Here is a 27,129-nt window from a genome sequence, read left to right as displayed (position 1 = left end):
ACATGAGACATGACTCCTGAAACCTACAGAACCTCTCACCATTTGTCTACTTGCAAACTACACCAAGATTTTTTTTTTTTTTTCACTTGGAAACTATCACAAAAAAGAAAACTGCCAGGTGAGCAGGATGGCAATACTACTGTGATAAAAACAGATTTTCCTGTGCTTTACCAGCTGCCTGTCAGTAGGCACTTGTCACCTCTTGCCCTTTGAGTAACTAGCAAGTCTTTCTAGGACAAGGACTCTATTTTTTGTTCTGTATAGACGCAGTACTTATGACTGGGACTATTAACTGGCAGCAGTTACAGTGTATTTGAACCCATACACTATTTCCCAAATCCCTGAGAAGTGTGCGTGTTTAAGACGACCCAAAACTGTTTTGTGAAATGTTTTTTTCCTATACTGCAGCATCTTATCTGGCAAAATATTATCAAGAACACTTGCCTCCTTAAACAGTGTAATCTTTGGAGTTAAATTCAAGCACTTTACATATACATCATACATTGTGTTGGTCCAGACATGTGACTTCTGCTGTCAGAGAAACAAATACAACAATTTTTTGTTCACTTAAGGCAATTACTCTAACCTACACATCCAGAAAGCTGGTTAATGTTCTCATTTGCAAAGACTGCCATGAAACTTCTGAAACAATGAAAATCATCCTCAAAGTAATGGTGGGAAACTATGGAGGAAAGAACGATAAAGCACAGAGGTCATTTCAGAAGAGGACTTCTAGCAAATCCAGCACTCCCCTGGACAATGAAATAAGAACACAAACACAAGGAGAAATTTGGGCAAAACCGAAGCTTTTCCGAAGTGGCAAATTTATCCTAAGGGCTGCCAGTAAAAACTTCAGTTACAATTTATACCAGGTGTGGCCTTCAGTATTAACCAGCTTCTGTGGATCAGCCATGAGTTTGATGCTCCGAGATCAGAGGAGAGCGATCAGAAGGGGAATGAAAGAAGGCTAACATCACAAAACAAAACAAAAAATCCCCAAAGAAGTAATTGCCTAAATACAGATAAAGATGCATTTCCCCACTCAGTCATAGCACAGGACTCAGCCTAAATGCCAAGCTCCTTTCCTTGCCACTGCTGAGATGTCAGCTGTCTTTGCTGTTTATCAGTTAAGGTGAACCAAAAGCAAGCAACGTAGAATTGGTTAAACAGGACAGTCTAGGCAACCTTTCATATGAAAGGAAAATGAAATGTCAGAAACAGACTTCAGGCTGCTGCCAGAGAGGATAAAGAGATGTGTGAGAGACCACAAAGCTCTGATAGCAACTGTGAAGATTGGCAGGTTCAGTGTATCACAGCGCAACGCTTCTCGGGCCATCGGCACAGCTGTCCCGTGTGGCACCGCTGCCGTGCGACCCTCAACGGGCCACGCTTGCTCACAGAAGGATGGGAGGAATTTGCAGGGAAACAGGCCCAAAGCAGTAAAAGGCTGGGAAGACAAACAAGTGGAAGCCACCCAGTGCTAGCCGAGACACTGCATTAAAAGTTCAGTGGCAAAACTCGTACCGAGAGAACTCATAATCAGAGCAAAAAGACTGAGCTGTCAGCGCGTAGCAACAAGGCTCGGGGAAGAGGGAACGGACAAGCTGAGCTAAAAGGCTTCGGCTATCTCAAACTTAATGAGGGCCTGTGATTCACTTGGATACCTGAAACTGAAGCAGGGAATGCCTTCAATTAGTGACAGTTCACAACAGGGCTCAACGGTTAAACTTTGTTTAGATTTTTTTTTTTAAACCAGACTGTTCATCATTGTTAGGTGACACTACTCAAAAGGCACAGCACGTTGCAATTCCAGCTGCAGAGCACGCAGAGAAATAGGCAATGCAGACCAGAGAAAGAAAGTAAGGTTTAAAAATAAATAAATTTAAGAAGAACATTTCGGGAGGTTGTTTTTTTTTTTTTTCCTTGGCTGTGGCACACGGTCACACAAACAGTGGGATCTACACAACAGATTGGTTTTTTGCTGCTGGATGTCCCAATTCACCCTCCCCTGCACCAGCTCCAGTGTTTTTGTGACTCTGGGCTGAACTGCTTCTGTGTTAAGTCAGCAGAAAACTAAGCCAACAAAAAGTGCAATAGGTTTCTGCTGGGATGTCGTGCAAAAACAGTTGAGCACAGGCTGACAAAGGGGACAGGCTTCAGGCTTAGCTGCTCTAGCGATGCAGGCTCAGTCTGATTAGCTAGTGCATCAACAGTAGCTTTACTGGCACTTTAAAGCTCCGAATGAGGTTATAATATTATAAATATTTATTTCAGCAAAAACACCATCTTATGTGGCATTAGTTCATCTTCCCTCTGTCACACATGTAACCGTTTGGCCAGCCACTGTCTGTGAGGGGAAGGAAGGGGATTTTTTTGTTGTAGTTGTTTTCAATCAATCAAGACCAACTCTCCAGTTTAGTGTATCACATGGCTCTATAAACAGGTGTGCTGGCAAGTGAGGGGTTGCACAGGACTGAAAACAAGCAACTGGAGGAAGGAGGCTGCTTAAGTCAGGACAGAAAATAAAAAATATCTGTATTTGTGAAACTGAGGTGCAAGTTCAGGCCATCCTATTCTTAGTACTGTCTACACACTTAACAGGAGGTTCTGCTCCACAAGAACTATGGCTTAAGTAAAAAATAAAATTTTGTATATATATAAATAAAATAAAACAAAACCAATAAATATCTAAAATAATAAATATTATGTGTTTTACATATATATATCACCACCCCATCTCACAGTGAGTAAGCTAGCATACGCACATTAATCTACTCATTCCACTATACAGGAAATTAATTTAATTGCAGACCCTGCCACAGATTTCTTATGTTCTGGCTTTGGATGCAGCTGAACAAGGCCACTCTCATAGCTCGTGGTCCCTAAAATGCCTCTCCTGGCCACCCAGTTCTGCCACTTACCTTACACTACTTCCAGCAGCTCTTGGACTCTTTCATGACCTTATGCAACTAACCTACATGGCAAAACATGAACTCTAATTGCTCGTACAAGAATCTAATGAGTGACAGATCCAATGCAAGGAAAGGATTAATTGCAAGAGAATAGTGGCAAGAGAAACGCGGAGCAATTAAAAATTTTACTTTACAAACTGCAGCGTAGCTGTCCTGCTTTCCTACTGTCTGAATTAACGACAGGATCAGCTTTCCTCACCGAGTTTCAGTGGCCGTATGGGGTTTAGGCACACGCCACACCGAGCAGAATGCGGCAGAGTTTCTTGCTAATTGCTTTGCTGTGTAGCTTCACAAGGCACCGGGTTCTGCCTGTATGGACGTGCCCTCAGTGTGGACTGGTGCACATTTTGTAGCTGTCATTCTAGACTTCAGTTGTGTAGGGTAGGGTAGGGCAGTATTTAATAAACCAGCAAGTGCAACATGTAGTCTCTGTCGGTGTGCTCTGACTAGTTACCAGAAACAACATATTTTTTTTTAAAACATAAAAATTTATAATAAAACAAAACATAACAGCCCCCCATAAAATAATAAACAATAAAACATAAAAACAGTAATTACAACTATTAGAACAACCATTTACACTTGTGACTACCTGCAGGGTTTATTTAAATAGGCTACTCTAGAAACTATTGCTTTTAATAATCTAACAAGGATCAAAAAATCATTCTGAAGTTCTTTGCTCAGCAGAGCAAAAGGAGTCTCATTTTGAAGCCGGTTTCATGGGGATTTGTGTTCCGTAGCATAAAATCTGAACAAGAGCCTTTAGCTGGCAACACACAAAGGTTTTCCTCTGTTGCAGCTACACTGCTTTGTCTCCCAACAGAGAAACTGGGGCCAAAGACGAACAAAGCAAAAAAGACTGTTAAAGACAAACAGGTGGATAAGACCAAAAAAAAAGCATGAAATTCAAGGATATGCTGTCAGTGCCTGAGGGAAGCACTGAATGGAGGTGAATCCAAATCCAAAGCGATCTTTTTTGGGTTCCAAAACCTGGATCAAGACTCAAGACTGCCACCAACCTACTTCCATTCAGATGATACAAAACGGACTTCCCACTTGAAAAGATTGCTCACTGCAGAAACAAAGTCACTTCACCCAGCTCATGAAAAATGTTAGCTACCCTAAATGCTTCATTCCACAAAGCTGTATAACAACAAACACAGCTTAATGAAATACTAACTCTATTATAATTAAATAAGCGTATTCGGTATGCAAAATGTTCTTACTTTGAATGGAATTGTGACTGTTAGAGGGAAATGAACAGACCCTTTAGCTGTACAACAGTAACACTGGAGAAAACAACCCTTTTCCTTGATAATGATCATACATTTTAAAAAGGAAACACAAACACACAACACATGCCCAGACTACCTTGAAAACATCATGTTTCACCACCTTAACTGCAATGCTTTATTTTCTTAAGCAGGTCAGCATTGCCCTAATTACTCCTACCTAGATGTAAGTGAGAGGAGAATACTGAATCAAACTTTTCCCAACAGTGCTCTTGCTAACAAAACATTACATGCAAATGTCCAACAATCTTTGCAAATTATACTGAATGATAAAGGCAGAGGTTAGCAAAACTGACTTTAGGAACTAATGTTGCTAATAATATCCTAACAAGGATCTAAAAATCATCAGGGCACTTTCCTGCTCCATTTTAAAAAAAAAAAAAAAGGATGAACAACATTTCTTCTAAGCACAGAATGCTTAGATCAGAAACTTAATTCTACAGAGATGAACAAGCAAAAATGAGAAAATAGAAAATAAATAAATATGCTTTAAAAAGAAGAAAGCCCTCAAAATAACTGAATACACATAAATAGAATTTCTACCTGTTCAACCTTTTTGTTGTTCTTCAGAGAATATCAGTGACATATTTCTTTATTTTTTTTTTTCAAAGTCAGTATGATGTACAACAGGTTTCAATCCTTTATTTTTTATTGGTATTAGTTTGTTACTTTTTAAGATTTCTGTAAGAAGATATCCCTCTATCTTCCCGTTCACTGGTCAACAACTTTGTGTAAGAAACCTTCTTATTCTCTATCTGTAAATATATAGGTTGATTCATAACAAAATCTATATTCATTCTATAACAATGCAAAAAAAAATCCCCCATCCTTTCTACAATCACCAATGAATTTAAATAGAAACAGTACTTTCAAGTAATTTGGTTCCCTTTATGTGATTTACAGCTACATGTAGGTGTGACATAAACATATACACACGTGTTTCTCTGCTAGTTTAAGGGCGCTAGCATAAGAAACCTCATGTTTCGCATCACTGCACCTCTTCAAGAGCATTGTTCCACAGGTACCCAAAAGTTCAATTTAGGATTAACGTAAACCAACCTGGGTGTTCAGGACGCAGAAGAGAATGGCTGCAGCAGTGAAAAGGCATTACTACTGCAAAGTAGCAACACCACTTGATTTTATTCTAAAGTTTAAACACACACAACCATTTTTATAAAAACTAGTTCACCGTTCAGCCACAAGTTTATTTTGCCTGTGACCATAACAGTAAGTTCTACGTGCCTATTGTTGCTTGTGCAGGCATAAAAAGAGTCTGCCCACCCACATGCTTTCATGGGAACATGAGGGCCTCATGGTGAGGTTTTACAATGCAGGTGGACCAATCTAATGGCTCACTGCCACCAAAATAAGGCAGTCTAACTCTTTCTTCTACCATGGTTCCTCTGCTGTTCCTCTGCACTGGCTTAGGGACATCTGAACACTGATTTGCCCTCGTTTGCTGAAGTGGCAGAGAAATAATTCAGCAAGAAAAGGGAATGGTTTCTGTCAATTCATCAAGAGAGGTCAGATGAATACTAATACAAGGAACTTCAGGACAATTATTTCAATGCAATCCAGTCATTTAAGTGGCTCAGCCATCTTGTGGAATCTCAAACACGGTAACAGGAACACTTGAGACAAAGGGCAGGGTGAGGGAAGAAGTGCTTTGAGTTTTTTACACTTTCACTTTAAGATTATTTAAGATTATTATTAATATTAGCATAAAATGAAGTCGCATTCTTACCTTTCATTGCGATTTTATCCGTCCACTTATATCACTTGTTTCCAACTTACCAACAAACCATAATATAATAAACAAAATAATTACTTACCTACAAATCCTTTCTCTCCAACTAATTTAAGGGCAATTTTATCTGCCAAAACAGAAGAATTTCCATGTGCAATGTTAGCAAAAGGTCCAGCGTGAACAAATACTGGCGTTCCCTGAATGATAAAAAAATATGTATCATTCATTTAACGGATAGGTAAGAACACAAGCTCAATACTCTAGCAGACTAATCAAGATTATATATAAATCAAAAGCAGATGTAATAAGTAAGCACTGTTAGATCATTCAGGAGGGTTAGGTACATCTCAGGTGCTGGAGACCCTGCTCACTGACAGGCCTAGATGTCAGAACCAGCTTCATTCACAGAAAGGTAACGGACAGCAGTGCAACCTGGAGGTAATTTACTCAACTTCTCACCCAATCTTCTACTAATGTTTCATGTTACCAATGCCCTAATGCTGTGGCGTGCTATTGTTCGACAATCAGCACTAAGCGCATCGCTGCAGACGGTACACAAATAGAGCCCAGCTCCTGCCCTACTCCATCCCTTACTGCTCCTGTTTTCCTCCTCGGCTGTAATTGCCATCGCTGTGCAGGCAGCGTAGCCATCGGAAGCAATGAGGGCCTGGAGTCAACAGTTAGAGAGATGGAGAGGGGGAAGGGAAGGGACGTGGCTGGGGTGCACTGGGGATGCTCATATACAATGGAAAAAGCATTCACTGCTGCTGGCAGAGCACCTGGGAGCCCTGCGTACAGAGCTGAATTCCCCTAAAATAGATACTGCACAAATACACGAGGAAAGTAGATTCTGTAGTAGGGAGCAATCTAAAAGCAGCAAAAGGATAGGCAAGGAGTTAACAAAGTAATGGCATAGGGAAATTTGTCAGATAGCAAGCAAATCTCAGCTTCCCTGTTACATTTTGGCATCACAAGGAAAGGAGAAATTAGAAAATTAGCATTACAGAAAAGGATTAGGATTAGGTGAGACATATTAACTGCTACCTTTTCTCCAAGTCAGAATACACAGGGGGAAGGATGTCACTTCAGCTGTTTTACTACAAAATACTTAAGGAAACAAATCCCCGTTGTGTTAATGCTTTTAAAAATCCCCAGCTGGTTAAAGAAAAGGTAAGCAGACAACTTCAGATTATCTCCATCAATGTTCTTTGCACATTCTGTATTCGGAGCTACTGCCAACCCTCAAAATTTCAGGCAACCTACTGGGCAATCTTCCTCAATTTTTGACCAGAAATACCAATTAAGGAAGATAGCATTCCGCGGATCAGCTGCAGGCCACATCCAACAGTGCCGTGAACCACAACTTGGAAATTATTAGCCATTTAATAAAAGCTGGTTGTTTCCCCTCAAAGGGTCATAAGAGAACAACCTACATAGACAAAAATTTTCATGTTTTCTGTAAAACACCAGAACAATTGGATTACAGTAGTGAAATACAATAGAAAACAGATTTTCATGTTTCAGTAATACTGAATACGAATCATATAAAATATATCAACAACAAGCATCTGTTTTTATTGCATCTTCTAGAAGTAATTATACATATATACATAATTATTTTGTTCAGAGCAAAGACAAGTAACTTAATCCACTGGCATGTCAAACTTCATGTTTGTTCTAATGAAATGGGATTTATTTTCTTTTTTGTAATCAAGAGTGGGAAAAGGAAAAGATGCATACGGATGGGCAGGGGATATTCTCCAAAAAACGGACAATTAAACTACTATCCAAAGACAATTCTGCCTCATAGAGAAGAAACAGCGGAACAGGAGCGGAAAAAGTAAATAAACCAGAAATCATGCCCTGTAACAAAATGAATGATGCAGATTACCATCATCATAACACACTGACTTCATAGTGTTTGCTTACTATTTTTTCCCTGTTTTCTATTTGCTAATGACCACATACTGCAATTATCAATTGAGGTTTTGCATATTTATGTAAAAAAATTAACTTGAACTATGTACACCTTTAAAGCTTCTTATAGTATTTAGGTATCAATCTAACAGGAGGCACTGTGCAAAATAAAAGATTAACCCTATCCCCAAGAGCTTATAACTTATAACAAAATAAAATGCAAGCCACTTCCACCAATGTTTAAGTTTTACTTCCTTAAGTTTTACTTTTACTTTAACCCAGTATTTACTTTTTTGGCATTCAAATAAATAGGACTGCAGTTTCAGCCACCAGGTTGAAATCCACAGGATTTATGCTGATTTATGTTTTATTACTCACTAAGTTAAATTTAACTCTTCCAAGCCCTTAATTTCTTGTAGCAAGCAACTACAGGGCTGCTCTCATCAGAGCCCAGCACACGTGTGGGCAGATGCCACGCACGGAGGCACAAACACGGATGACGAGAGCAGCCCAGCCCATACTGTGGCAGCTATGCAGAGAGGGGGCCAGAAGGGTCTCCCACAACATTCCCTGTGCAATTGTGCTCCCAAGAGTTCATCTGCGCAACATGGATGGGAAAGAAATTTGGATTGTAGGGTCCGACATCCAGAATATCAGTAGCCAAGAGGCCCCCAGCCACTAACTTGAAATTCAAACACACTACTAAACCACTGGCATGGACAGATGCTAGCATGAAGCTCTGAAATCCACCAGCAGAAAAGGAGGAGTTATTTGAATGGTCTTTTTACAAGGGCAATCCTGGACAAAAAATACAGTCTAGGTACCGAAGAGACTAAACTCCAGCAGCATCTCAGGAGCCTCAGGCACACCCTGGAACAGGGACAGCAATGTCTTCTCAGGCCAGCTTCAGTACCTCTGTGTCAGCCCACCCATCCCACTCAGCAGACTGCCATTTATTTTCGTTACACTCTTAGTAAACTATATGGAGAAACAAACAGTGGCACAGGGATGCATTCTGCTAACTGTTTTCAGTACAGGAAATTTTATTACCAAAGTTTTAATAAAAGCAAACAAAACCTGAATGTCAATAAATATCTGAAGCTATCTGGCCACTAGAAGGATGTTTGTAGTACGTATTACTGTCATCCCCTCCTCTTTCCTGTGAGGGGCACTTTAAATGTAATACAAGCAGACCATCCCAGAGCAGCCAGCCTGCAACTACAGAGTTGTCCCATAGAGCAGCTGCTCTGTTACCCATGGGCTAAATAAATAATAAAAATAAACGGATCAGTTCATAAGGGAACAGATTTGTCATGACAAACATGGATAAACACTATGAAATCTTTATGCACATTTCAAACAAAGTCATCTCAATTCTACAGCATTGGATATAAGTTCTACTGAAGCCTACATTTATTATCGGTGGGGTACCCAACATTTCCCATTTTGAGATTTTACTGTCATTCCTGCATATAAAACACTGTCAATCACTAACACCTTGAGACAGTATGTCTGGTGATAGAGTAGCACGGTTGTGATGGAAATCAACCCACCAAGAAACCTCTTTAAAAAACAGCAAATTAAAAGACACACATCAATTCACATAGGAAAAAAAGCACTGACACAAGTTGCCAGTTCAGTTACATGCAGGACTGGCATTTGGTCATTTTTGATTTATGAACTTCTAAACCTCATCTCCAGTGCACGCAGACTCCATATAAAGCTGGTGCAAATCTACTGAGTAGGTCATTCTTCTCCCCTTTCATAAGCCCTTAGAAGCAACTCCTCAGACCTCCACAGCTTAACACAATACCCATCTACAGGCTCTTCACCAGATCACAGAGGAGTGCAGTTATCTCTGCAATGGCTACTTTCAGCCACTGCTACTAACAGACACTATCACTTACAAATTATGCCAAATTAATGATCAGTATCAGCTGGAAGTCATCCAGAAGACCTTCTGCTCCCCCTCCTCAGACAGTCTTTTTGCCATTCCCCAGTACCAAAGCGATCTGGAAGACCTGCTTTGGTGAACAGTTTCATCCCTACTTGCAGGACAGGTCCATGGCACGGTCTGAGCTGCATTTGTGTTCTCTGTAATCATATTATTCTGTTTTTATATCACCTGTGTGCCATAGGATCATTTCTGATGTTACTGTTGTCAAGTCAAGGTGCTGGTGCTAAAGGTCTTTACACTTGTTTTGAGAACTTATTCTCCCTGAAGGGATTAGGGTTATGTTGCCCAATTACGATTGGTAGCCTCTTTGGAAACTTAAGATCCTTCTTCTTTTGGATGTTACTTATTAGGATTTTTTCAAATGTAATTTAGGCTTCAGTTCTCCTCATTTCTGTTTTTCCAGAAGAAGGACTTGCAATTCACATACTCATCAGAAATATGTCGTTTGCTATAGCAGAAAAGACTTTATTACATCAATCACCTCAGGATGCACTAGGATCAGTTTGTCTTAAAATCTGTCTTGCTGGAAGGCTCTAAACTCACAGGTGGATCACTGCACTACATTCAAGCGTGCAGGGCTAAAGATCTTCCTTGTTCCTCTCCTCCCCCTTTATTAAAATTAGCACCTCCTAAAGCTGTTAACATGAATAGTTAAAAATAATGAAAGGTATTCACTCACAAAATGGGATATGACACAAGCTTGAGGCCCAAGAACAGCAACAGCATGGGCACTAACAGAGTAGGCCATTGCATCTCTACACATGATCAACAACATAGTCCAAGAGGCACACATCAGCCGAAGCACAGCACTATCTTGGAAAAAATGTAGATAAGCTGGAGATTTCTAGTCTTGGATAGGCGACTCATATTGGCCTGCAAGCCAACAGGTATTCAAAGGGTGACAAAAGTTCATCTTTGAGACTCAAATGGCCGGAGTGGAGCATGAAGCAGTCTTCTGAGCTGCTTTAGTTTTAAAAATAACTTTGTAAGAAGAATTTTGGGGAAAAATATCCTTGGGTACTGCAGTCAGGGTCCTCCTAACAAGCAGTAGGGTTTGATGAAACTTGGCAGATGTTTTAGCCATAGCATAGATTAGTCTAGAAAAGAATACCACATAAAAGGCAGAAATTTTATTGCATAGAAATGTGAATATAAAGAAATGCAGGGGGGGGAAAAAAAAGCATGCAAGTCCCAGAACCAAATGTCTATCGATCAAAAAAACCTCTTCTGACATTTCTAACTGTCTTCTAGAACACTACAACAAAACCACATTATTTTTCTAACAGATATGTAAAGTGCAAATAGAGTGATGCAGACTAAACACTCGGAATCAAAGCTACCTTGTCACTGATGCTTAATGCACACAATATTATCCAAGTGGTGATTTAATACACAGTTCTGGCCATGACATTCTTGATTCTACATGACCTCCAGTTTCTGCTATTGGATATTAAATTCTGACACACACACATATATTCTTTATATAGCCACATGAAAGAATGGGTATTCTTTGCAAGAGAAGGTAATTAACATGGCTATCTTAAAATAACATAGATTTAAATTCTATTTTTTTAATATTCCCCGAGAGTAGGAAGTTGTCCCCACCCAAACACAAAAGCAAAAAGGCAGTTATCACTCTGACATGCTATAGAAAATGAGACATTTTTACCAACCAGGGATTGCACTGGTATGTTTCTACATTCTCCAACTTTTCACCATACCAGGAATTGTGAAGTATTCCAGCTATGAAATTTTGATGGTTAAACTTTCAATAATATACATTATTTTTTTTCACAAATGCATTTGTTTCCAAAACTGCTTCATTATTTCTCCAGTTTTCTTCCTCCCTCTTCACATGAATATTGCTCATCATTCAGCTTACTATTGAAAAGGCAATACTAGACTGCCCAGACACAACGTTAGGTTGTACTAATTCTGCGTTCTTTGAGCTGTTGGAAGAAAGATCACTAGAGTAAGTGTAAAACATTCCTCTCACAGACCAGCAAAGCTTACTTTAGTCCCTGAAGGCACTATGGCAAGACAGGGTGGTTTGGACCCATCTTTTGAAAAAGCATAAACAGGCAAAAGGACCCTCCTGTGTTTCTGAACAGTACGAACTATAACACAGAATAGAATGGCCTCAGCTAAGCATCTACTTCCCACTCAAAATGCTAGGCTGTGGGAATCATCACGGGCATATATATATATATAAAGGAAATACATAATAAGGAAACTTCCCTAGAGGAGCAAGATGGGAAACAGAAGGAGGTCTGTTACTTGGAAGTCCAACCTGCCTTCCAGTGTACGTAGAAGCAGTTCAGCACTGCAGCTTGTTTGCAACACGAGGCAAAATTATGACTAAAGCCGGAGTCTCAAAGAAAGGAGGAAAAAAAACCACCAAAAAGGAATAAATGCAGATAAAATTGATTAGTTAACATACACAAATGAACATTTGCTAAAATGCCTTTATGGATTTGACCTGGCTTGAACCTTGAAAGTTAAGCGCATTCGCTGGAGAAGCACGACAAGCACTATATGGAATTTGAAAGCTGGAGAAGGGCATGTATCATAAGCCATACTCACCTCTAATGTCTGCATTAGTGTGGGCTTAATTGCATCTTTCATCAAAACTGCCAAAGCACCTGTTACTCCCTAAAAAACAAGAGTCCACATTTTATGGAAGTCAATTCTAAGGTGCAAGATTTCTGAGTTACACTTAAGCTTACAGTTAAAACAGGGTTACGCTTTGAAGCAGAAAAAGGAAGTGTGCTCATAACCATAATGGATACACAGTGTTACAGTGTTGCATAAAGAATTTATTTAGATGTTTTCGCAAGACTTCTAACATATTCTATTTACAGTGTGCCAGAAATAGTAACGATTTTGCTCAGAATACGCTTAAAAGGTAGTATGTAAATGGTCTTCCTATTTCATGGAGAGAACAGAAACAGAGTTATTAAGTGATCAGCATGAGGATGTTCATGGGAACAAAAGATGAAGTAGAAGCAAAGGCCACTGAGACCTGAGAAAGCCAGAAGGCAATAACTTGCCTAAACTGCCTAAAGAAATAACAGATGTATTTCTTTCATGACAGAATCAATAGCATGGATCGATAGCTAGCAACTACCAGAAAGGGTATTTTTCAAGATTTGTACAAATGTATATGTAATAGACACAGGATGAAAGCAGACACAGAGCTGACTAGGGGTAGACAATGAATACATCACAAGATTAAGAGTTAGAGGTGCCTTACTCTGATGATGAGAGGACAAAACGAGCTGTGTGAATTGCTGCATTTCAGTTGTAAAAAAAAAAAATCTTACTCCTCCCTAAAAATTTTGCTGGATATTAAGTATAAATTTCACACTGACTGATTTTAAAATAAGAGAATGCTGCAACATCCTTCTACACTAAAATCCAATGCCCATTTTTGAAAAAACTGGCTATAGAGCATGCCCAGCACTATCAAACTATATGCAGAGTGCTATCTAGAAACCACAAGCCTGTATTTCAATTTATTCCTAAATTACTTCGATTTTGAGAAGAAAATGTGTTTTGTTTTGAAAGAACTAGATCATGGATAGAAAAAAAATGCAGTAATATATAAGCACTGGCTCATTTAATTGTTTGAACAATCAAACTCTGTGAGAAAATCGGAATGACAGACAAATGAGAGACATAAAAGTATGTGGTCATTATATAAGTACAGTATTTTATACAAATTCAAGTTTCCCCTTTCTGAGCATCACATCTGAACATAGACTTCAGAGGAAAATGAGGCAGAATATTTGGTCTCGGACAAAAACGGACTGAAACCAAAATAGTAAAACTGGTTTCTACTAAAGCACAGCAAGTGTTTCCTTAGGGGACAGTGAAGGGAAAGATGTTTCTTTGTTCTTTGCATTTTGCAAACTTCCACTATGTACAAGCCCCAACAGACCCACAAAGAGGTAATAAGAGAAACTTCTAGCAATACAATATAGTAAAGCACACATTTCTGTTTCTTAATGTGTTAATTTTAGAAGTTGGGATCAAAACACAAGGAAACAGCGGTGTGCCAGCTCTCTGTCAGAATGGCTGAAGGTCCATCACTTCCATAGAAGCAGCCTGGTGCTATGTTTCACCTATACCCAACTACTCTCACTTGAATCCAAAGCTGACAGCCTCAATACAAGAAAAAGGAAAAGATGTTAAAAAAAGAAATGAAATTATTATTGTTTTTCATTTCCCCAGGCTTCTTTATAGCTACAGATTGTTTTAATCGATAAGATTATAAACTACTTATTTTAGCTAAAGAAATTAAAATGCAGAATAAATCTCAACAAACAGTATTTCAGAAAGGTTTATTTAACCAATACCCCATAAAATTTTCTGCATTTAGAATAAAGTGTAACTTCAATATTTTATCCATAAATGTTTCTTTTTAGGACTGTGTAAAAATAACTGCTACTGTTACTGCCTTTGATTTCTTGTATTTTAGTAATTTGTAAAAGTCTTTCTAAAGTGGGTATATTTCTTAGAATATTAGATTTTAAACCTGTTCAATATAACAATTTGCTTTATAAAACTAATTTGATTCACTTCCAAATCTGAAGCACTAACAAAACAAAATAGTGAATATCCAGTCCCAACTCTAACAATTTAACATGAAATGGAACAAATTTCAATCCTAGCAATCTCTTCGTTATACCCCAGTTTTTAATCCTACTAATTTATCAAAACAAATATATTCTTTTTCCTGTTGACCATAATGCAGAATTTGAATTCATTAAAAAAAAACCCAAACAAACACTGGAGTTTGCAATATAGTTATTGAATAGATCTATAAACCTGTTTTTTCCCTGCTGTTTGATCAATTCAGCAGCCAGCTGGGACAGAATTTCTCAGACCAGATGCACAGTTCTTCCCCTTCAACCCACAGCTGAAGGAAATGATGCTCGTCACTAGTTGCTAGCATCACAAAACTGTAAGAGCATGTACACACACTAGTCAGGAGGCAATAGGTAATAGAAATATCTGAAGGAAAAGTTGGTTAATTTTACTTTTTCTTCCTGTATCTCCATTTTTCCGTCATCACATAGCATAAGCTATTCATCATTATGCTAAAAGAGAAACAGCTGCTGATAATTTTAAGCGCATGAACGCTGAGATAGTTTACAATCTCACCCTGTAAAAGGCAATTGCAATAGCTATTCAACTTTCTGGAGAAAAAAAGCCAAGTGGAAAACTTTACATCAGATCTTCCAACTGGTCAATGGTAAGGTTAACTACCTGAGCAGCCATGGATCAGCCTTAACACTCTTCTGGAGAAACCTGCCCAAGGACTGACAAGGGTTAACTCATGCCGGCTGTAGCTATCTGATTAGGGGTTTCTGGTGTCTGTTTCATGCTGGATGAGACCAGCAGTTCATTCAAAGCAAGCACGCAAACAGGTATTTGCTGACTCAAGCCCTGTTGACTGGAAAGAAGGTTTGGGGAGAAGAAAAAAATAACACAAAATCAGGACACCTTTCTCTCCCCTCCCCCTCCTGGACAATAATGGGTCAAATCCTGTCTCCTTTTCTTTCTGATAGTTCTTCATAAATCTGATAAAAATTGTGAAGCAAAAAATACCTCCTATGCATTTTAACTTTTTGGGAAACTTCATCCATATTAGATATGCATTATGGACACAACAACTCATTGTATCTGAAGCTAAAAGCAAAGAAAAAAAGATGTAAAGAATCCAATTAGCACACATCACGTCTATCTGCCTTCCATGGTTCTTAAACAGGTTTGTTTTTCATATCTATCTGACATGACCAGAATAAAATTTTCATTCCTTCACATCCCCAGTCCGCCAAGTGGCTAGCAAACAATTGCCACAGCTCACTCAAAGTCCTGGATCTAATTCTCAAAGCTATTTAAGGAATCAGGTTCCCATTTCCAATTCAGAGAAGGTAGATAAATTTTTTATAAAAGAATTAGAGGCTTAGACATTTACACATCAATTAAGCGTGTCAGAGCCCAAGGATCATTAGCTGTCCACTAACTCACTGTCAGAAGAAAGAAGTAGGACTCCGAATCAAATGTATAGGGACACCCAACTTTCCTGGGTTCCCTCCTGGAACCGATCCCAAGTACTTCTGAAAATAATACCCCTTCCATCTCTCCACCAGCTGTTGGGGCAGGTATGCTCCCCAGGACAGCAAAGATCACAGAACACAAAATAAATTACACACGTGACACAAGAAAGGCAAACTTAGCTGAAAACCCAAAATACTTTCAAAGCAACCTCCAGTGGAGCAGTCTCTGAAGTCTATCAAGAGTGGAAACGAAAGCCAGCATTAGATCACGAGGAAGGTGATTGAGAGTAACTACTGTGAAATGAATAAGGGTTACACAGACTGAAGGGCAGAGAAAAACCCTTTTCTTTACAAGAAAAATAATGAAGCACTTGTAACTTCCCTTCATTTGAAACTATAGTCTCTAACAAAACGATAATATTTTTCTGCAATATCAGTTCTGTGAAAAACTAAACCCTAAACTGTAAGCTGAGAACTGCAATGACTTGTGTTTAAAGTGAAGTATGTACACAATGTTTTTGATGAACCAGAGAACAAAATATATTCAGCTGACAGTTCATTTATAAAAGTAAATATGAAGCTATTTTTTTTGGTCCTGGTATTATTGAAATCTAACAGCATGGCACAGAAAGTAAGCTGAGAAGAAGTCTTATTTAAAAAAAATAGTGACATATTTATTTAGTATCTTTCATAGCTGCTGAAATACTGATCTAGGGCATACATACCCATTTCATTTCACAAAAAGATATGGCATGTGTCCATCAAACTTCTACTACACTGTAAAGCCAAAAAGCAATTCAGCCTTCAAAATACTGTACAATGAGCACCATATTTTGGCAAAGACTTCTGTATGTTCTATTACAGAGGATAGATATTTAATCCATTACTCTTGTGGAAGAAGTCTTCTCAATTCATGAAATATTCAATTTATCTTTTTTCTATTACTCCTAGCCTGCCTCTGCATCTGGTTTATATCTGCCAATGTGTATTTTAGGTTTTACTATTGTATTATTATAAATATATTGCATATAAAGTCAAAATTAAGAGCAATTGTGTTTTTATGAAGTATATTGTGTGTACATCTGGAAACAAATCACAGAGAAGGGTTTAGTGGTTTTGCTTCACATATGAACTAAATGAACTAAAGACTACTGTCAAACATTTAAAGTTGCACAAATTCAATCTGGGTAATATATATATAACATGAAGCCCAGAACTTCTTTAAGTGACAGGTAGGACTGACTACCACCCATTATTCAGGTTGTGTGGTATGATAATGTTGCCTTTAAAATTTGTTAAAAAGATATGCAATTGCAGTTCTTTAGGCAAAAATGTTCCATGTCAAGTAGCTATGAGCTATCAAGCTTTTAAACTTGATTTTGTTTTATGAAAATTTAAATCAAAATGATTGAACTGTTCTTAGATTGAGAGCATGTGAAAAACATGTACATTGTTTTTCCTATGTTCACTTGTCTTGAGATCTTTCCTTTCTGCGCTATAAAGCTTTACCTCCTCTCTGACCCTAACTCGAAAGAAGGATGAAAATTCAGGAAGAAAATGGCTTCCCATCAAACCTCTTATCACATCTGAAAATTTGCTCAAGATATAAACCTTGGGAAAACAAAAATTACAGTTCACAGATACTCATTAGTGAATGCTTAGCCTTGCCCCATCCTGCCCAAAAAGCTTTAGCTGCAACGAGCAGTGTGCTTACAGCCAAGGCTGTAACAACTGTATCTACAGTCTGCACCAGGCTGGACCAGCTCCGGGTCTGGATACCTGGACCACAAGCCAATATCTCTTCTCCTGGATCCTACAGGAATCCTCTTCTAACACGCACAAGGAAGAGATACGATCTGCGTAGTCCAAATGAAGAGGGATCAAAGGCTGGGTTTTCAGAAGAATAGTAACAACATAGGCAGCACAAGCAGCAGAGGGAAGAGTAGATACAGCATTTAAAGTCTAGAAACAGTAGGTTTAGCTGCAAACTGTTCAAACAGACTGACCACCTGTGGGAAGAAACCATGACCAGAGATGAAACGTTACCCAATAGAACTGAGATTCATCTTCTTTCTAAATACAAATTATGACAAGGTATGGTCTTTGATTATAGATCTCCTGCTATTGTTTCCGAAGGATTCAACTTTATACAGTACACTTTCACAAGTGCAGTACAGTTATTTATAAGCTCTCTCCCCTTTGTACAAAGTAACCAGTCTTCAATTTGATTAAGAAATCTTACTAAGGAAGCCCACTACTAATTTTCTTTTTGACATTTCTTAAATCCCAACCACAACATCTGACATCTTCACCAATATGAATAAGTCTGCGGAAATTAACAATTGTTCCTGTTCAATTTTGAAAAGAAACGGGCACGCACAAGGATCAAACTCAAAAGTATTCACCAATTTTCAGTGCTCAACCTGAGACAACATAAAATAATTTGTCCTGGTTCAAAGTTCTTAATGGTGTTTCGCTCTTTCCATAGGTTTCAGCTGTTTAGCTCCTGGCTATTAAGCCAGACTGAGTAATGTACAACTCCTCTTGTACTGTAAGAATCACTTTGTACAGATACAACATCACATATAAGCTTTGCGAAAAACACAGGAATAGAATTCAACTCTCTAAAACAGCACTTTTCCACCCTAACCATGAAATCACCATCCTATTCTTCCCATAGTTCTCATCCTCATTTGTAACACACTCCACAACAAAGGAGATAGGAGTTTCTGCACTTCACAATCATCATGTGCACCCAAGTCCAGCCTGTGCATGGTATGAAGAAGAGAACCTGCAGAAGAAAAAGAATGCAGCAGCATAGCTGCAGATGGTCATAATATATATCCTTGACGCTGTGATGAATTTTTCTTTTTCTGGATAACTCTTGTATTGTATAATATAGAACAATGCTTTAAAGAAGAACTAGAAACATATGTTCAGCACAAGTGACACTATCAAAAGATTGAGACACTAAGCATAGGAAGTTTGTTAAGAAAAAAAGGCCAAAGAAAACTGAATTAGTAACAGACATTTTGCTGAGCACTACTTTCATTTGAGGGACATAGTGGAAAAATTTTAAAGTTCTTTGTGTGCTGTTCATAATCTCAGCCTTAACGTTGTATTTCCACAGAGCAACTACAGATGAAACAGACTACAGAAAAGCAACTGCTTTCATTCATCGAGCTGATTAGCATTAAGTGGTTGAAGACAGGTTAAATATTTTGCAATATTAATACATTTAAGTATCTTCATACAAAAGTAGCAACAAGATTAAAATCATGTATTTCAAGTCTAGTTTTAGTTCTGACACTGAATTATTCTAAAGTTTTTGCATATGCATTATAAAGTAACTCATTCCCCATCCCCCTCCATTTGGTGAAGACAAAGTTATGCAATTGAAAGGGAAAATCAAAATTTCAACAGCTAGAATATTAAATGCAGTTCTTCATGTCTCTTGCATAACTGGGAGTAGTTGATTTGCTTTAAATTTTAATGATGACTGCACTTAAAAATTTGGTACCCTTATCTTAATTTCAATCTTGAATCCAGGCAAGCCAGATATTATGTTTTCATTTCCTTATTAAACTGGAATCCATTAACGCTGTGAAGGTATTCCTGGCTTGTGGATTTGCTATCTTTGCTGACAAGGCGGGATACTGATTCCTTTGCTCATTCTAAAAATGCAGTAAGTTTGTGCAGATGTCCACATAAAAGGAACAAACAGGAAAAAAACCCATAGTCTGTGTGATACAGGCAGTCATTGCCAGCAGGGTGGCATGAAAGCATGGCTCCAAGACTTATCACAGATGCTATAAGGATATATTTAGATGATAAAAAAGCATAAAAGCAAAGCATTATCATATTTATTGTATTTAGAGTATGCTTTCAATCTGCAAAGTATGAACTTAATTTAGCAATTAGGCTTCAGAATTCAAGTAATGTAATGTTACAGTAAACTACTGCCAATCACAGTGAGCATACTCCTGGCATACAGTTGGATTGCAAGGGTTAACCTGTAGCTTCTGGCTGCACCAGAAACTGCCATACACAAACATGTGTGAGCTTCCAACCACTATTTACTGACTCACAGCCTGGCCATAAGGGTTAGAATTTGCTATGAAGGAAGAACATACTGACCAATAGTTCAAACCATTATTATCTCCTGCACTAACAAAGGTAAGGAAGAAAAAGTCTTAATGATGTGAAGAGGTAACCCTGTCCCGAGCACTATCAGCAACCTGTGAATTAAGAATAGCTCGTTTCCATTTTGATTTAGTGGTATAAGCATTCAGGTGGTAACAATCATTGTAACATCTGAGCTCACTTTGCAAGTACAGTAGCAAACATTACCAGCTCTCTCAAATAGGAGCCCGCACTCAAGACTCCCTCCAGAGCCAAATTTATTTGTCTCAAGAACTGCAGAAAACTATCCAAGTAGGTTATGGAGACTAGAGACTTCCTGAACCAGATGTTACCAGAGAGCTGGAGAAATGAGTTCTACATCTTGTTCTCATTGCAAGGAAGTTTTGGCCCAGAAGATTTTTCTTCAATATCTGACTGTGCTGTTCAAAGCAAAATCCTTGGCATGCACCTGCCTTTCTAATGCTTCAAGAGGCAAAACAAAGGCATCAGAGGTTATTCATAGGTCTACAGCACTGCACATACCAAATCCTCTGCTGTTATTGGGTCTCCTTTCTTGTCATTAGCCACCACCATTTTTCCCAGCCTCTCCTTCATGTCTTGCAGGCTGGTGGTAAGTGCCAGGATGGCCATAATTTCACTTGCAACAGCAATATCAAACTGAGCCTATAAAATAGAAATGAGAATCATGAACAAAAATCAAAGTCAGGTCAAATACTCACAGGGAATTGTCAGGAATAGACTCAGGAAAGACAGATTTCACACTGGAATTCAAACAAGTTCTAAATTGTAACCCACAGCTTTTGAGATTACTCAGACTAGAGTAACTTCAAACACTTTGTTTATAGTCCCTCATTAATGTTCTCCGTTACACTTCATTTACTTAGGGATCAGTCTTGCAGAGTGCTTAGCCCCTTGGCTCACATTATCCTTAGCAGAAGCTCCCTGAAGGACCAAGAATTTTTTTTCTGTGGCAAAAAAGAAAATCGCCAGATGTGTTCTGAGCTTTATTGGCATGAGCACAGCATTGTGGGGTTTTTTTCTTCTGTAACGGTCTCTAAAAGTTTTTTATTCTGGTTTCAAAAACATTCTTGTTACATTTGATCATTCTTTTTCTACATAAACTCAAAATTTAGAGTCTATGCTGCTAGGCCTTGTGCTTGACCTATGATAATGTAAAATATATTTTTGTCCCCCTTTTTTTGTTTTAAATGAACAAATATATAAGTTAAAAAGAACCCCAAGAACTATATCTGGCATCAGTTCTATTGCTCTTGCAGAAATACATCCATACTGTGCAGTATTTCAGTACAACATAAGCTGTGGTTCTTACTTTTCTTTAAGAGCTTGCAGTATACATTAGCAGTATTTGTACTAATTTACTATCTGTAAAGCCCAGGCCACCTGCTGTCAGAACATAAACAGAAAAGAAAAGAAAAGTCACCAATGTATTATGTGATAGGAATGCAATGTTGGGGGTGAACAAGAAGTACAGCTTCTTTAGTAATCTCTCCATCTCTAGCAATTAAAGTTTATACCAAAAATTTAGTAATTGACATCCTACTGCTATCTATGTAAAGAAAGCCCCCAGGACTGTTTCTATATCAGACCTCTACCAGATGTATCAAAGGAATCTGTTCTAATTGAGGGCTCTGCCTGTTTTTAAGCAGCATCTACACAGAGAATTGTTCAACATATACCTTACCGTTCCTATCCATTTGCCTAGTACTTCAACAGCTTCTGCATTTTTTCAACCTGTGATCCTGGTTTTAGGTTCTGTCTTGACAACTACAGCCCAGAGCAGCCCTGTTCAGGCTGACGTCTGTGTACCTGCACGGTAGTCAAAACTTCTGAAGACACTCGAGCACTTTTCTCCATTGGACACAGACAGGGAGATGTATACCACAGAAAATAAAAAATAATCCTGTGATTGAGATTTTCAGCATAGGGGTTCAAATGAAATGCTGAAGTTACAAAGAAGATTTTCTGTATTCCCTGGAAACAGTTCCATACCTAACAGAATAGCTGGGTACAGGACGAACACTGTTGGTGTTGCAATGACATGGATACTACTATCTTTTCTGAAGTTAGGAATGCCCCCAGTAAGTCATTGCAGCACAGGTAAGACAGCAAATAAGCCTGAGAAATCTATGCCCAACCCATATATTGGAATGTTATCAAACTTTATCAGGATATTTATCAGGAGACAAAAAAAAAAAAAAAAAAGGGTTTTATTATAATTGCTTCTATGTAAACCCAAAAAGACAGGAAAACCAATCCCAGGTAGATGCTCAAAGAGTGACATAATATTTAATTTAAAAAACAGGCACAAAAGGCTGTGGTAGCAGGTGCTATTTTAACTCTAATAACCTTTATACACCTATGAGGTGCTGACAGAAGCCTTAGCTGTAAAGTCAGTTCTCTATTGATGAAAGGATCCACCCACATGGATTCAATTGCAGGATCAAGGGCATCAGTCATGTAATACTCTTTAGAAACCACAGCATCCCTGTTCATTAAAATGCAGGGTTTTGTGCCTGCTGTGTTCTGCCATTTTACACAGGTGTCATTGATTTTAAGAGTGCAAGAACATCACTCCAAATATTTATAAAATGCGTCTGTTAACTATGAAGTCCTGTTTTCTCTTGATCTCTGGCTAGGCTCCGAAATGAGTTTTCCTAACTGTTCTCTATTTCTCGAGTCGCTAAGTCCATGTTAAAATGTAAATGGATATGCATCAGCCCAACACATCAAAATTGTATGCATCAAGGTCATTTTAGCCAAAGCAGTATGAAAGCAACATTTGACAGCTATATGTCAACTCGTACTCCATAATAATACAACCCATATTTAACTCAGCAGTATAATTACAGTGGTAAAGTGCTGCATAATAAGGCTGGCAGAACTTGGCTGAAGGCTAATAATCACATGGAGTCACTGAAACAAATCTAAACATAGGAAAACATCTCAAGTGTTGAGGGAACTTGTACCAAGTATAATATTTTGTAGTTCCAGCCCATTATCAAAGATGAGTCTTAGCTAATACTGAATTTTCTGTAATTAAAGGTAGAAAAGCCTCTACCCCTTGTGTTCAAAACCAAAACAAGTGAGCATTTCTAGCAGCAGGTGCCCCTGCCCATGGTAGGGGAAGTTGAATTACATGATCTTTAAGGTCTCTTCCAACCCAAACCATTCTATGATTCTGTGATTTCTCTCTCAAGTTCTTCTTTCCAATTTGACTGTTTTACCTGCTGAACTGAGCAAAAATATTAGCGCTATTTTTTGGTCTCTTTATTTAGGCACAAAGCCTCGAAGAGATCTGAAATGATAAAGAAAAATTAAAGACAGGATTTCCAAAATGAGTGAAAGCCTTACCTCTACCACAATAGCTTTTACTTCACCTCAAAATAGTCAGAACCTCACGGATTTCATGATCCAGAGTGTTAGATTACAATATTTTCATTGAATTATGAGCAACTCCACATCATCACAATAAGTTTGTTCCACCTGGCATCGTGGTTCCATGCTGCATTGTTTCAGAAATGGATTTACCCACATGACACCAGGAACACTTGTTCAGACAGTGTTGGAAAAGTCTGGCTTTCAATTTATGAGTAAGTTCTTTAATAAACCTCCAGAAGCTCTCATACAGTAATGTAGGTTAGCTTTTTACACTGCTGAAAAATACACACTCTTATTTGCTGAACTATCCCCTTTAAGGCCACATATAAAAATTAAGCACGTGCTCAAAGTTCTTACAGTATAGATCCCAAAGATGAGATGCGTGATATGGAAATTAAAACTCTGAATAAAAAGCTAATTTTCATTTTCAGCCCTCACCAATAGGACCAACATCACATAACTCACCCCTCCCCCTAATTTTTTAACATAAATACATAAATAGTTTGATGGACCTAAAAATAGTAAGAAAAATTCTACCAATTAACCACAGGCAATCTCATGCACATATACAGGTTGGGCAGAGAACTGATTAAGAGCAGCCCTGAGGACTTAGGGGTGTTGGCTGATGAAAAGCTCAACATGACCTGGCAACGTGCACTTGCAGCCCAGAAGGCCTACCTCATCCTGGGCTGCATGGAAAGAAGTGTGGCCAGCAGGTCGAGGGAGGTGATTCCGCCCCTCTACTCTGCTCTCATGAGACCCCACCTGTAGTACTGCATCCAGCTCTGGGGCTCCCAACATAAGAAGGACAATAGACCTGTTGGAGCAGGTCCAGGGGAGGGCAACGAAGATGATCAGAGGGCTGGAGCACCTCTCCTATGAAGACCGGCTAAGAGAGTTGGGGTTGTTCAGCCTGGAGAAGAGAAGGCCCCGGGAAGACCTTATAGCAGCTTTCCCATACCTGAAGGGCGCCTACAAGAAAGCTGCAGAGGGACTTTTTACAAGGGCGTGTAGTGATAGGACAAGGGGGAATGGCTTCAAACTGGAAGAGGGGAGATTTAGAATATCTATTGGGAATAAATTTTTCACTCTGAGGGTGGTGAGGCACTGGAACAGGTTGCTCAGGGAAGTTCTGGAAGCTCCATCCCTGGAGGTGTTCAACGCCAGGTGGCTGGATGGGGCTTTGAGCAACCTGGTCTAGTGGGAGGTGTCCCTGCTCATGGCAGGGGGGTTGGGACTAGATGATCTTTAAGAGCCCTTCCAACATAAACCATTCTATGATTCGATGATTATGAGGGCATAGGGGCACCTTTTACACTCATAGGATGACAATCTTGAACCTCTAACATATGTAATTTTTTGAAGTGCTTTCAACACTGTGCAATATGCATTGGTTTCTGTTTCTGAAGCTTCAGACTCAGTTAGTCATTAACACAATCAGTTTCACTGCAAGAATATGATACAACAGCAACAGATGTTAGCACTGCAATTCAAAGTATGCTGAAAGAACTGCAGAAACATCTCTCAGCGTCTAAAGCAAAGTCTGTCCAGAATGAGATGTATTAATTGCCTTTACGTACCTGACGGACAAATCCTTTCTCTGTATTTGCCTGCCCAACTGTTATTTTGCGCAGGAATCTGTCATTTGTATCCACCACTGAAATAAGGGAATAGCAAAAGCAAAACATGTTACCAAGGACTCATGGATTTGGATGTTTTTCCAGGAATACCTGTTGTTATACATGTAAGATTCAGCCACTTGAACAGTGTAACCAGACAACCACACTCCTGCATGTTAGCATTAGCACTGACTTTGGTGTCTCCCTTCTAGTTGATACCATTAGATGACAGATTGAAATAACTCAAATACAATTTCTCTGAACAGTATTTAAAGCTAACAGATTCTTAATATTCTAACCTACAAATTAGTATTTTACCTACATAAGAAAAATCTGCCTTAGTAGTTACAATGCACCTCACACCTACCTCAAATCATTTGCTTCATCATTGACTTGTTAAGAATTGATTTTAAGACTGCATGATGTAGTTTAAACTTGGTCTGTTTTTCTTTTAAAGGATGATCGTGTTGTCAGATCGGTTCTTCCAGACAAGTCACTTTCTTGGACATCACAGTAACTAACTCCACATTCAGCTGCACAGCATTCAAAGGAATTTTTTTCCAACTGCCAAGACCAAGCATCTGCTATTTAACACAACTTCAATTTCAGACAATTGTATTTCTAACCTGGAAACACTTTTGGTATTGCAAGGGCATGTCCAAACCATCCTGTGGAATTGCTAACTTCACTAACAATCATCACAAGTAAAAGTCTCCAATTCTGCACTGACAACACTCAACTTCAAATGTGCTTTTGTATGAACCAAAAGGCAATACTGAGAATAACTGAAGAGCTCTCTCATCTACTGAGAACCGGTCAAGATGTTTCTTAGGAAGAAACATTAGAAGGCTGTTTCTGTTTGTTACAAAACGAGACCAAACTTCAAAACCTCTCCTTCCCAGGAATGGCAATCCCTACAGAATGCAAAAATAGGTTCTCTCTTTCTTAGAGGCTCTTTAGCCCTACAAATGTTTCCATTTGCACCAACCCTAAAAGAAAGGGTGGAAGGTACTTTTGATCAGTTCAGCCTGTAGCTTGGCAATCAAGTCCATCTTCTGGTAGATGTATACCTGAGTCCTGTTCATTTAGAGACAGAGAATCGAGGAACATCCAGAGAAGTTGTCTGTACCAAATGTCAGTGAAATCACTTCCTCCCACTTTTCCTGCTGATTTTGGAGATTAACAAATTTGTCTGTACAGAAAAGGACAACATAATTACCCAAGAGCAAGAGGGACTTTGAATCTCCATCCTACACAACCCCAGTTCAGGGTTGCAAGTGAGCTGGGAGAAAAGCAAGATTTAAACCACTTCCCCTTCTTGGGCATTTCTCATGGGGCTGTTGTAAATACCATACGTGCCTTCTTCCCACTACATGGTATTTAGGACCCTAATTTCCTCAGGAATTCCATTTAAGGGGTGATGCAACATGGATTTGGTTAACTCATTTTTCTTTCTATTTACATACAGTCATATTCTAAAATACTACAGTACTGGCAGAAATTGCAGAGCAGAGCCCGGTGCAGGGAAGCAGCAGCCTCATACCAAGCTGTGGCACCATATGCCACTGTGAAGCCATATGCCAAGCTGATTTCTCAAGCACAAACTTACCCCTTCTCCTCTTAGGAAGCTCAGTCTCATGAGCAGCCTTAAGCAGACCTAAATGTCTTTCCTGCCTGCCCAGGCACTGCTGAGAGCAGGAACCAGCCTTCCTACCAGCCTGGGCAGCCAGCGCTCCATATTTTCCCTCTTCCTTACCCAAAGTAAACGTTTCAGGAAAGTTTAGGTTCAACCAAGTGTTAGGTATAATGTATCTACTTCCTTATCCTCTAGAAATATAAACAGGATCTGAATACCAGGGGAAGGGTAAGTAGGGGGAAGCTTTCCTTTTTTTTTTAGTATGTTGTACCTGTTCAAACTAGTATGAGATGACAATGAACTTTAAGCTTGTGACACTTCTAAGGAAACAGGTCCTGACTAAAATTAATTTTCAGGCAATCTGATAGCTTTCTCTTTTGCC

General features: G+C 38.8%; 1 protein-coding gene across 1 annotated transcript in view; it reads right to left on the bottom strand.

Moving 5' to 3' along the window:
- The window catches only part of MTHFD1L (methylenetetrahydrofolate dehydrogenase (NADP+ dependent) 1-like), a 157,169-nt gene that overhangs the window by 86,055 nt on the left and 43,985 nt on the right, over positions 1-27,129 (bottom strand). The window contains exons 16-19 of the mRNA XM_009884055.1: positions 25,073-25,149; positions 20,616-20,756; positions 12,469-12,537; positions 6,097-6,208 (exon numbers count right to left, since the gene is read on the bottom strand). Coding sequence (XP_009882357.1) covers positions 6,097-6,208; positions 12,469-12,537; positions 20,616-20,756; positions 25,073-25,149 — 399 coding nt within the window. The remainder of the gene's footprint in view (positions 1-6,096; positions 6,209-12,468; positions 12,538-20,615; positions 20,757-25,072; positions 25,150-27,129) is intronic.

The sequence above is a fragment of the Charadrius vociferus genome, unplaced genomic scaffold, assembly GCF_000708025.1.
Source record: "Charadrius vociferus isolate BGI_N301 unplaced genomic scaffold, ASM70802v2 scaffold494, whole genome shotgun sequence".
Lineage (NCBI taxonomy): Eukaryota > Metazoa > Chordata > Aves > Charadriiformes > Charadriidae > Charadrius > Charadrius vociferus.
Note: the sequence above shows the minus strand (reverse complement) of the source record. Positions and strands in the feature narration are given on the sequence as shown.